Source organism: Chelonoidis abingdonii, chromosome 3 (assembly GCF_003597395.2).
Source record: "Chelonoidis abingdonii isolate Lonesome George chromosome 3, CheloAbing_2.0, whole genome shotgun sequence".
Classification (NCBI taxonomy): domain Eukaryota; kingdom Metazoa; phylum Chordata; order Testudines; family Testudinidae; genus Chelonoidis; species Chelonoidis abingdonii.
The window spans coordinates 160994068-161007094 of NC_133771.1; the positions used below are offsets into that span (position 1 = coordinate 160994068).

Genomic DNA, 13027 nt, shown 5'->3' on the forward strand with positions numbered 1-13027 from the left:
TCTGCAGGGAGAGGTAGGGTTGGAACAGCTACTTACCCTCAGTTGCCCTATAGGAAAGGGGGAGGGTTGCCTGGGGATGGGGTGGGGGCATGACTCTAGCTGTTGGGGGGACAATCTTTAAATTGCACCCCCCTGCCCCATCAGCAGATGAAGGTCTTCCCTGCTCCCCTGGCTCAGTAGCTTCACTCGCTTGGTCAGGCAGGTGGCTGCACAGGAGATATGAGTGTGAGATCAGCTATCCCATGTGTCTCCTCCACATCTGAACAGGACTTGGAATGGAGGCCACAGTGGGTAGGGGAGTAACATGCTGACTCACTGCACTGTGCCCTGTCCCAGGGATGTTCCCAACACAGTGATTCTGTAGTTTAGTTTTAACCAAGGAGTTTCCTTATTCTTGATGCAGTATAGAAATGTGCATACCACTTTGCCCAACAGCTTAGGCAAGGCCCTGCCCCAAGGAATTTCAATATACTGCTAAGTACAAGTAGCGGAAACAGAAACAGTTAAAAAAAGAGAACCTGAGGGTGTGGATAAGCAATCCGGGATTGAATGAAAGGTAAATGCGTTCCAGGGAGGTCATAGCAGGTAGGCAGGCACCACCTGCTTCATTTCTTTACTCCTATCTCTGACTTAATCTCATATCCTGCAACCTCATTCATCCCCTGGAAGTCCCTGCTGTTAGTGTGAGGACAATGTGTGGATTGGCTCTGCCCCATCTCTCTGTTCGGTTGTGGGAAATTATGGGGGAGGCCAGATAATTTTTTAATGACAGTAGAAGTTGAGATTCAAAGAGGTCAAACTTTAAAGCTGTTAAAACAGAAACAGAGAGACAAGGTGGGTGAGGTAATATCTTTGTTTGGACCAACTTTGGTTGGTGAAAGAGAGAAGTCCTTTTGAGCTCCACAGCCCTGGAGAAGAGCTCTGTGGGGTTCGAAAGCTTGTCTCCTTCACCAACCAATCTGTAAATTTCAATTATTACTGATGGAAATATGTTTGTGGATTGGTGTGTGTATGGTGAAGTCAATAGCTAATTTCTAAGTTATCTGCAGAAAACAACACCAGCAACAAAAAAAACCCTAGAGTTTTTGAGTGCCTAAGTATCCCCTGGAAAAGTTGCCTCCCCCATGCCAAAATCTGAAATGGCATCCCTGGCAAGCCAGGAGTGGCCAGAGGGCTGTGGGAGGGCCATGGATTCTGGCAAAATGCAGCCTGCGTGTGACAGCGCGAAGCCTGCCCTGAGCCATATGCCAAGCGCCAGGCACCACAAGCCACAGCAGCACTGCAGAAGTAAGGGTGGCAATACACCATATGCCAAGTCACCCTTACTTCTGCGCTGCTGGTGGTGGTGGTGACATTGCCTTCAGAGCTGGGCACCTGGCCAGACCCACCGGTATCATGTTGATCAGCTAGTGCTTAATTTGTGCCAGGGCTGAATTCTTTTTACAGGGTCACACTGCACTTACAGGTTCCTGCTTGGGTTGCTTGCCTCTCCCTTCTTCCCTGTTCTTCCATGTGTTCTCTCTCACTCTGATCACAACAGCTAGCGAAACCCTCTCAGTCCAAACTCCTGGGAAAGTTCACAACTCCCTTTTGGCTTATGGCTGCCTGTGTGGTGGGGGCGCCAGGGGCTCCTTATTAACTCATCCTGACAGGTATGTTACGAAGGATGTGTTCACACCCAATCTCCAAGAGATTTGTGATTTATGCAGTACCTTTAAGCATAACAATATTAATGCATTGGGTGAGTGATAGAACTACAAAGATTTATATATGGTTTGACTCTGTGACACGAAGGAGCTTTTAACATGTAGGAGTAAGCGGTATTGTTTGGTATCTTATTTGTTGTTTAACAAATGTTAGTTCCAACCACATAAATCTTTAGTAAATATCCAAATATTAGATTCAATGACTGAAAAATACCCAGGCTGTACACATTATGATCCCTTGCTTTTGGTGGCACATGCAGCATTCTTATGGTTTTATATTGTCACCAGGAACATTTCAGGGTAAGACAGATAAGAGTGTAGTTTATTTCTGGTACCTGCAGACTGAGAGAGTGAGGTACTTTATTCAATGACACAGGCGGGGTATCAACCACTGCACTTGCCTGGGCGGAGGGTGAACTGCAGGAGGAGTGCTGCATCATGAGACTAGGCAACTGTCCCTGTGCTTTTAGTAGGGGACGAGTATCAGTACTCCTCCCGCCTTGCTCCCCCTTACTTTAACTCTCAAATGCAATGATGTATAAAATACAGCACTTTTTTTTTTTTTGCATCACAGCACTGAAATGTTATCGTTATCACTTTAATTCAAACACTAGGTTTACAAAGGTGAGGAAGCCAATAAAGTTTATGACTGCTAAGTCAGCAGTTTGCTGAAGTATAAAGGCAGGAGGAAGGAAAGACAGTTTCTTTGCTGTCAACCCCTCCACCTCCTCCATAAACTCTAAGTGCCACCTCTCCTAGAATATTCATTTCTCAAAGAGCTAACCATGACGCTGCTATCAGAGCTGTTCTTCCTTTGGGTCCTATCTTTGAAAGGTAAGGTCTTTGGACATTGAAAAGTCTTGTTAGAAAATGTGTGGAAGCTGATATTTTTCTAGTGGTTGAAGTGCAAAGATCAAGTGAAAAGCAGAAACTTTCAAAGCAGAAAGATGAATGGTACAATCTGCATGTATGACTCTGGATGGCACAGATGGCAATGGTTATTGCTGATCATCTTAGGTAAATGTGAACAGTACATGCCAGTGTATGGGTTTGTATCTTTCTGGAGATTGACCTCCCAGGTCTCATTCAGTTGGGATACTGAAGTTTCATGGAGGGAAGAACAGCACCAAATGGTCAGACTATACATAACCATTGTACCTTTGTGAATGTAGGCCTTAATGTCTCTGTGTTTTGGTTTATCATCTGCAAAATGGGCAGAACGATAATTCCTTTGTCATATCTACTTAAATTGTAAGCTGCTCAGGGGCAGAGACTGTATCTCAGTGTGTGTGCACACAACACCTAGAATGTCCTGATCTTGGCTAGGGACCCTAGGCAAAAAGAAAGGTGTGCATCACACTCATTAGAAAAAAACTTATATCCCAACATTCTAGAAAGTCTGGCAAAAATGCGTGGACAGAAACAAAAATAGGTAACATACATGAAACCTGCACAAAAAGATTGGTCAGTCATTTAAAACAATTCACGTAATGCCCTTATATTTGTCTAAGAACATGAATGGTTAGCTAGAGAATCACAAGTATTAAACAGAGAGAGGAAACTCAAGAATTTCCTCTGAACTCTAAAATGCTGTTGTGCCAAACACAAGAAGACTCTTAAAATAGGCAACTGCATCCAGGGGCTTGGAAGTTCAGACATATGACTTTTATTCCTTGTTCTCTAGTCACTTGAGCAAATAGTTCACTGCTGTGTACCTCTCTCCCCCTTTGTAAAATGGAGCCCTCCATGGTAAAGCAGCTTGAGATAAATGTGTGAAAAGCATTATATGAGAACTAAGCATTATTATGAGATTGACTCTACACTAGTGCTTCATAAGGAGAGGTGGTTCTGAATGCCCTTGAGTGGTTGAGAAGTTTAGATGTGGATCCAGACGCAAACTTTGCATCTAACCCCTATCTCATTAGAGCAAACCAAACCCATGTATCCCATGTAATCCCTTGCCAACTGAATTCAGTGAAATTCTGAATATAAGCTGCTCTTTATTTAGAGATTAAATTAAATTGAATTGAAATGAATGCAGATGCAGTCAGGAGAGGGAGGACTCCAGTCAGGGCCGCCCAGAGGATTCAGGGAGCCTGGGGTCCTTGGCGGCGGGAGCCCCCCACTTCGGCAGTAATTTGGTGGCGGAGGGTCCTTCCACTCCGGGACCCGCCGCTGAAGTGCCCTGAAGACCCCTGCCGAGAAGAAGTTCCAGGGGCCTGGGCCCCGCAAGAGTTTTCCAGGGCCCCCGGAGCAAGTGATGGACCCCGCTCCAGGGACCCCAAAAAACTCTCTCGGGAGCCTGGGGCAAATTGCCCCACTTGCCCCCTCCTCTGGGTGGCCCTGACTCCAGTTATCTCTGGCTCCACAGAAACTCTACCCGTTGAAGCTCTCCAGTGGCAGATGAAGTTTCAAGTATTACATCACCAGAGCAAACTTTCATTGGCTAACCATAACCTCAGGGCATGACACAGTTGCCTGCTGACTTTGAAAGGAGTAGCCTTATGTATATTACTCCTTTCTTGGGAGTGATACCATGTGCCTGTTTGAAAAATTAATCTAACTATTCTGAATGTCTGCTGAATAAACAACCAAAGGCATTTCATAATGTCATATAAATTAAAGGCTGACTCAGACACTGATATGTATTCTGGGTTGCAAATCTCATTTATGTTCTTATAAGAGAATTATTTATTTATACAGTGCCCTAGGTGCTCATTGCACTTTACAAAACAAATAAAACAAAGTCCCCGGCCAGAGGAACTTATAATTAAATTCAGGCATAACACAACAGGGATCACAGTAAGTAATGTGTGGTGGCTATGGTGAGGACAAAGGGTACAAAAGCTAGTAAGATCTGTTATATACACCGATCATAAAGTTAAGAGAGAAGATCCTCAGCTGGTGTAAACGGCTTTCCAGCATTTATTTTAATAGTTATGCAGATTGCATCCACAGAAGCTATGGCCCAATATGTTTAAAAATGTACATTTGGTGCAGAATGACAGGCACTGGAGTGGACATCAGCTTTGGAAATTGTGTGAGAGAGAAGAGGTGAAACTCTCTCCCTTTCAGAAATAGTGATACAGTTAAATGTGTCTATCTACTGAGGAGTTTATGCATGTTAGCAAAGAGTGAGTAAAATTCATTCATTCTTAATGGATTGTTTGATTTTTCTCTCCCTCATGCCTCCTCAAGGCACTGTAGCTCATCCCCTGATGGAAAGTAACTACCTGAGGGAGCAGAAGAACCTGGAGGTAAGTCCCTGGCATGAAGAAAGCTTTAGGGGTTGGCTACACTTGCGAGTTACAGTGCAATAAAGCAGCCCCGGGTGCCCTAGCTCACTCCCCATCCACACTGGCAAGGCACATAGAGCGCTCTGACTCCACAGCTACAGTGCTGTTGGTACTCCACTTCGGTGAGTGGACTAATGTTTGCTGCTCCCCTGCTGCAGTGACTCAGCACTAGTGTGAACAAGGTGTTGTGTTACTGAGCTGTGATTGGCCTCTGGAAACATCCCATAATCCCCTTAAATCAAGTAGCCACTCTTCTCTTTCTTTGTTGTGAAATTGGCTGCAGAAATGTGGAAATGCCCTTTCAAAGCTCCATTTCGGAGAAGCCAGCTGCTTATCAGCTCCAAGAAAAAGCAAACATTTACTGTTTGCTTTGAGTAAGTGAGTGAGAGAGAGGCGGGGGGTTGGGGGTCTGAACTTACAAGACAGCATGCTGACACATTCTCAGCACCCCAAAAACCCACTCTCTCTCCCAACACATACACACAACACACTCCCGTCACACTCCACCCCCTCCCCCATTTGAAAAGCACGTTGCAGTCACTTGCATGCTGGGATAGCTGCTCATAATGCACTGCTCCCAATGCCACTGCAAGTGCTGCAAATGTGCCATGCCAGTGCACTTGCAGCTGTCAGTGTGGACAGATTGCAGCACTTTCCCTACTGTGCTGCATGAAGGCGGATTTAATTCACAGTGGAGTTACTGATGATGATGTTATTGCTGATGTTACTGCTACTTTGTTCTGATGTAACCCTTTAGTGAGAGATAGAAAAGTGGTCTGGATTATTAGTAACTGCGCAGAATTAAATGCAACATAAATAAATACTCTTAATGTTACATTAATGCTACATCAGGCCCTGCAAAGTCAGGACGTTCCCAAGGTAGCTTGGGCAGGGCTAGCAGCACCACCAATTTATTAAGGTTGCTCTACACTTCCCATTGTAAGACTCTGTTTGTAACAGTTTACAACTGCCAATCTTGACTTGTTTGGACTGAGATTTTTATATGTGGTATATCTGCCCTAGGCTAAATTTATCCGCAAAATTTCAGCCAAAATGGTTCAGCTATTTCCGGAACAAGGCTTAATGTTGTTTTGCGCGTCTTAAAAAAACTGAGGCCTTTTCTTTGAAATGCTGTAGGACAGGGCTGTCCTTAGGATTTATGGTGCCCTAGGCGAGAGTATTAAACTGGTTCCCCTGAGCCTGATCTGCTCTTAGCAACACAAATATAAGCTTACACTACTGGAAAACTTGCCACATTCACGTTATTAACTTAATGAAGCCACTGCAATGCTGATGCACTAGCACTAAAGAAGTAGCACTATAGAAAAAATTCTGATTTGACAGAATGATGCAAATAATATAATTTTTTTAATTTGTCAAAATTGTATTGGAAATTTATATGAAGAGGTATTGAAACAAAGATTTGTTTTTAATTAAAAGCAATCTTTCTGGCTCTTTTGGCTGCAAAATCAGTAATAATGTCATCGTATGACAAAGACAAAGTCGTGTCTTGTTCGATTGCAAGAATGAGCAAAGACGCAAGTTAAGCGTTCCTGACTCATTGTGAGCGGAGATAGTTTTTAATGAGATTTAGTTTTGAGAAACTCCATTCTCCTGATGCTTATGGTTACAGGAATTGTCAGTAGAAATACGAGTGGCAATGTACACTCAGTAGAATGTACACTCAGTAGAATGTAGAATTAGAATTAGAAGTAGAATTAGAATGTACTCCTCAGTAGAATGTAAATTAGAATGTACACTAGTCAGAATGTAGAATTAGAATTAGAAGTAGAATTAGAATGTACACTCAGTAGAATACGAGTGGCAAAGTCCTGGCACCATCCTGCTCAGGCAACTGCCAGCTGAGTAAATGAAACCCCAGACCGGCAGCAGGCTGAGTGGGGCTGGTGACCGGAACCCTAGACAAGGATCCCAGGCCCTGCTCAGCCCGCTGGTGTCTGGGGTTCTGACCACCAACTCCTGCCAGCCAGGATCCTGGCCGCCAACTCCCCTCAGCCCGCTACCAGCCTGGGATCTGCTCACCCGGCTGGCAGGAGGCAGAGTGGGGCCAGCGGCTGGGCTCCTGACTGGCAGGGGCCGGCAGCCGGAACCCCGGAAGTAGCAGTAGGCTGACTGCTGCTGCACCCCAGACTGGCAGCAGACTGAGCCCTCAACCCCCACCGGCCCTGCTTAGCCGCCACCAGCCCACTCAGCCCGCTGCCGCTGAGTGAATGGAACCCCAGGCTGACAGCAGTGAGTGGTTCAGCCAGCCTGCTCAGCCCACTGCCAGCCTGGGGTTCCTTGGGGTCCCCAGGCCGCAGCAGGTGCTGAGTGGGGCAGTGGGCTGGTTCCGCAGCATGGCAATAGGGCAGCAGCGGAACCCCAGAGCAGTGATAGGCTGAGCCGCTCAGCCTGCCGCTGCATACCATACAAAATCAGCTCAACTGCCACTTTGACACGTGTGCCAGGTAGGTTGCCCGACCCTGCTTTATATAGTAAGGAGATGACATATACAGTTGTTGGGGCTCTTTCAGGAGTAACAAGCTTATAGGAAAGTTTCAGTCACATTTTTTGTTTCTCTGATGAAAACTGCATCTGCTCAAACAACCTTACACTAATAATTGAACACTTATTTTCTGTTTGCTAGATTTGATTTTTTAAAAAAAATATTGAAATTGGATCAGGATTGTTAGCAGTTTGGCACAAGTATGTTAAATGACAATCTAGTGGCCAACACAAGTACTTGCTTTCGTGCTTGGTCAACCCCCCAGCTCTGTCCAACAGCTAGACAGAGTAGAGGAGGAGATAGTGAAACTGCGGACCAAAATGCACCTTTTGGGTGCAGAGTGGCAACAGCAGCAGCAAAACCCTCAGGTCAATCACACGCCATTGGGCACACACCCGCTTACGAACTGGTGAGTTATCACAGGTCTGATTCTCAGGGATGGGGCACCCATGGAGCCACAGCAGCTATCCCTGCCCTAATGCAGGCTCCCCCTGGATGAGAATGGATTCACTGCAGTTAAGGGAGAGATATGCGCTCCCAGGTAGGGTGACCAGATCCCAGATGTCCTGATTTTATAGGGCCAGTCTTCAATATTTGGGGCTTTGTTATATAGGCACCAATTACCCCCCTAGAGTGCCAGATAGCAAGTTTGAAAAATCAGGATGGAGAGTGGGGGGCAATTAGACCTATATAAGAAAAAAGACCCAAAAATTGGGACTGTCCCTATAAAAGTGGGATACATCTGCTCCACCCTACCCCAACCCTGTCCTGATTTTTCGCACATGCTTACTGGCTATCCCCAGCCCAGCCGTGTGTGACCATTCCAATCTGGCTTGCCTGTGAGGAAGGAGACGTTCACTGTCATCCTCAGCAGGTAGGGCAGCCCACCTCACCTCCCCCCAGCACCTCAACCCAACACAGCCTGAAGCCCTCAGCCAGGGGAAAAGAGTCACACTCACAGGTGAGCATGGGCGCAGGTTTGTATTAATTTTTTGTTTGGCCAAAATGGTGGTGCCCTCCGTCCCACCCTCCCCCGCTGTCGGCCCTTAGCTGTTATGAACTACGTGCGTCGGCAACCACAAGATTAACAGGTGTTAAGTGGGTCAGAAGCAGCACTGCCTGCTTCAAATATACGGTATTATATTTTGGTTGCACTTGTTATGAAAAAGTGGGATGTCTTAATGTTTTCTCTGTAAATACTGTGTGGGTGCTCTCAGTTTCCCCTGCAAAGGTGCCAATTGAGGTGCTTGGGACAAGAGATCAGAAGAGATCCAGAAGAGAGACCAAAGGCTAGAGGAGGGAGTGTCAGTTTGGCGCTGGCTGGGAAAATGGGGAGAGGCCCAGAAACCTTGGGTCTAGGCTTCCCCACCTTCCAGATGGACCTGAGAGGTCCTGTTTTTCTGTATCACAAGCTTGTTTTTAGAACTGTGAACTGTCGTCTAATAAACCGTTTACTGGCTGGCTGAGAGTCACGTCTGACTGCAGAGTTGGCGTGCAGGGACCTCTGGTTGCCCCAGGAACCTGCCTGGGCACACTCGCTGCGGAAAGCGCACAGTGTGGAAGGCATCTGAATGCCTGAGGTCAGACGGAAGGGTGTAAGCATCTTGTCTTTGGAGACAGTCGCCAGAAGAGGAGGCTCCACCAGATCTGTTGGCTTTGTTATGGAGTAGTTTCCAAAGCATCCCAGCATCCCCTTTCACACTGCACTTCCTGGAAGTCCAAACGCGCAGACCCTCATCTGCCTTGTCTCTTTTCCAGGCATTAGGAGGCCACCTGATCTCTTTGTTCTCCAACACCTTCAATTGGCACCTTGCAGGAGAGAGGCCCAGGCGCTCAGTTGCCCGGAGACAGGGTTTGGGCCATTCTCTGTGCAGAGGGCATCACACTGGCACTCTAGGGCTCTACAACAATCACACACCCGTATCCCACCATCTAGATCCTTGAGAAATGCATAGGGAAAACTGAGGCACCCACACAGTAGTCAGAGAAAACATTAAGAACATTCCCACTTTGTAACACCTGTATACTTTAAAGCATGTAAAATAATCAAGTATTGTGCTGAACACAATGATACTCCAAACTGACCACCAAATTTAAGTTGGACGTTTTTCCCCTCAAGTGAGGGCTCTGGGATGGGGCTGGGGATGAGGGGTTCACACTGTAGCAGGGTGCTCAGGGTTGGGGCGCTGGGGGCGCAGGCTCTGGGGTGGGGCAGGACTGGGGATAAGGAACTTGGGATGCAGACAGGCTGCCCCAGGACTAGGGCCAGAGAGGACTCTCCCCCCTCCTTACTGGCAGAAGTAAGCTCCAGGGGAGGGATCCCTCCTCTCTCCCCTCCCCCCACCACCCGTGGCGCACTCACTCTGAACCACGGTCACTGCACATGCTCCTAGGGACTCTCTCAGGTCCAGAAAGCCCACTCGCCTCCCCTATGATGGGTACCAGGGCAGGGGGTTGCCATCATGTGTGGCCTCCCCACCCCTGCTGCTGCCACCAGGTGCTGGGGGGGGGGCGGGAGAGAGCTCCCAAGCATGTGTGCCCCTCCTTCCCCCTCCTGTCTCCCTCTTCCCCTCCCCCGGTGCTCCTACCTGCCACTGATCTCTATAGCCTTAGGCAAAAGCAGCACAAACAAAGGGAGAGACACTGGCTGTTTTCTTTCAGGCAGGGAAGCTCCGAGGAGGGGGCAGGGGAGAAACTCCAGCTCCGAATATTGGTGGAACACAATCCTCAGCTTTGAATATTCCTGGTGCTTGAGCACCGGCTTGAGCCTATATAAGCTTCCACCCCTGCAGGTGAGTTCCTTCTCCCAGCCCTTCCCAGCAGCCAATCCCCTCCCTCAGACTGTGCAGCATTCAGCTCTCTCTAGGACCCTGCAGCCCTGCTCTTATATGCTCCACTGCTTCCCGTCTGGTGCCCCCAGACCTTTTGGTGCCCTAGGTGGCTGCCTATTTTGCCTATGGCTAAGGACGGCCCTGCCCCTACCCCCTCCCCTTACCAGAGACCCCAGCAGCCAATCCCATCCCTCAGACTGTGCAGCATTCTGCTCTCTCTAGGACCCAGCAGCCCTGCTCTTACATGCCCCACTGCTTCCCGTCTGACTGGGCTCCCAGCAGAGTGGTGCCCCCAGGCAGAGTGGTACCCTACGCGGCTGCCTATTCTGCCTATGGCTAAGGACTGCCCTGCTGTAGGACCCCTGTGCTTTTGGAGCAGGGCCTTGAAATTTGGCAAGTGGAGTGACCTTTGTGTCAAGTATGTGCCCTTTTGCCGTCCCCTTGCGAATCCACCCAAATTTACCCAAGGCATTAAGTCTTTTAAAAAAAATGCAGTTTGAACATGCTCTTACTAAATCTTAACAACTAAAATCTGAGATGATTCTATTCTCACTGAGCATAGTCTAACCCAGTGGTTCCCAAACTGGGGTTCATGAACCCCTGTGGGTTCAGGAAATGTTACAGGAGGTTCTCAGGGGGGAAAAGTTCCCTAAGGGCAGACAGGCTAATGGGGACCCCGGGCAGCATGGGGCCAGCAGCCCAGAGACTTGGGGACTTCCAAGAGCTAAGCAGATCAAAGCAAGCATATCTATCACACTGAGGAGATTTAAACTTCAAGACTCCTTTTACGAAATAGAAAGGGAGGTGGATATTTTTTTGATGTTTTTAAAATTAAATAGGCTGCTAGTGTGGTTTTTAAATAATTATGAAGAACAAGTTTAAGCTTTGTTGTAACGTGTGTTGTTTGCCTGGACTGCTCAAGACCTGAATGCTTGTGTAGGGGGAACTCTTTGAGTTGACTTCTTAAATACCTTCATGTTGTTCCACATCTGATACTCCTTGATGAAACATAAGAGCCAGAGGCGCCAATATGGGGGGGCAATGAGGGTTACATGCAGGCCCTGTGTCAGTGGGCCCCCCTGTGGGTCCAGCCCCTTTTTTTTCTGGAAGCCCCTGTGACACCCCCCTCCCTTTATCTGGCGGTGCCTCTCTAGGCCCCCATACCCCTTTTTTTCTACTGGTGCCTCTGTTAGGAGCCTTGTCTTATGACAGGCTTAATCAAAAGTGAAACAAGCTACAAAAGTGGCATCTTGGAAGAGTGGTGCTGTTTTCATAATGTAATAAAAAAATACTGTAATGAGAAATAATAATTAATAGTGTGTAATAAGCATGCCATAAAAACAAATTTTATATTTCCAAGATCACTGCTTTTATAATTTATGCTGAGGTAAGGGAGAAAATCCATGGAAATATTCATTTTGAGGAGAGCATTCAGGAGACTTGACATTTTAGTGAAAGGGGTTCGTGGGTTGTTAAAATTTGGGAACCACTGGTCTAACCTCTCTCAGCTCCTATGTGTGACTGAATTGTGCATGTGACCACCCTCCGGCACAAAAAGTGATGGAGCATGCTCCTGCCCAGGGCTATGGGGGCTCAAAAGGACTTTCCTTGTGGGGTGGAGCATGGTACAAGAACTAGGAGCAGGGAGCCTGTGCTGTCAGTGACCCACTCTCTGCTGGCACTCAGGCAGCATGGAGTAGGAAGCCATCTGCCTCAAACACAGAGGGGACAAAAGCTGGACCTGGGGGGAGGCAAAGGAGTAAGTGGGACTGTAGTGGGGTGGCTGCCCCACTCCACTAGGCAGGGGTTAAAAGCAGCCCTGGAGAGGGCTGTGGTTGGGAAAAGCAGTGAGAGGAGCTGAGTCAGTAGCTGACCACAGGTAGGGTGACCAGACAGCAAGTGTGAAAAATTGGGATGGGTGTGTGTGCGTATGTGTGTGTGGGGGGGGCGGGGGGATAGGGCCCTATATAAGAAAAAGACCCAAAAATTGGGACTGTCCTTATAAAATCAGGATATCCGGTCACCCTAACCACAGGTGTGGCCAGCTCAATCAGGGTCCAGCTGGCCCTGATAAGAGGGCTGTGGGCCAGGAGCTGAGAAAGTCTCACTCTAGCCCTGGAGTGTGAAGGGCTAGCTGCCTGGGAGCAAGGTAGCTGAAGCAAAGCAGTGCTGGGGAAGGGCGGGAGAAGCTGGGGAGCGCCAGCCTGGTAAATCCCCAGGCTGCAGGCCTGGGTGAAGGCCTACAAAGGTACTGGGGCTACAGAGGTACAGTCTGGGGTTAGGCAGAGGCAGCTGGTCCTAACCCCTTGCCAATGATAAGTGGCCATTACAGACTGCAGTTTGCCCTAGTGAGCGGGGGCTAGATGATGACTGGCAGTAGCCACTGAGGCAAGGTGGGGATAGAGGGTTGGGGGTTCCCCTGGGAGGGGAGACACAGAATGTTGGGGTACTTCTGGGGGCAGAACCCTGAGGAAAGGGGGCCCCGGAGCCTGGGAGGGACATGGGGCCTAAGTAGGGTGACCAAACAGCAAGTGTGAAAAATCAGCACAGGGGGTGGAGAGTAATAGGAGCCTATATAAGAAAAAATTCCAAAAATCGGGACATCTGGTCACCCTAAGCCTAAGGCAAGTGAGACACCGGCCAGAAGGAGGAGCTCTGGAGTTGAGCTAATTCCCAAATGACCAGCAG

At 48.1% G+C, this 13027-nt stretch overlaps 1 protein-coding gene across 1 annotated transcript in view; it reads left to right on the top strand.

Moving 5' to 3' along the window:
• Window positions 1-2491: 2491 nt before the first annotated feature.
• Window positions 2492-13027, top strand: part of PLB1 (phospholipase B1) — a 126075-nt gene continuing 115539 nt past the window's right edge. Inside the window, exons 1-2 of the mRNA XM_032790231.1 lie at window positions 2492-2540; window positions 4905-4963. Of these exons, the coding sequence (XP_032646122.1) occupies window positions 2492-2540; window positions 4905-4963 (108 nt within the window). The remainder of the gene's footprint in view (window positions 2541-4904; window positions 4964-13027) is intronic.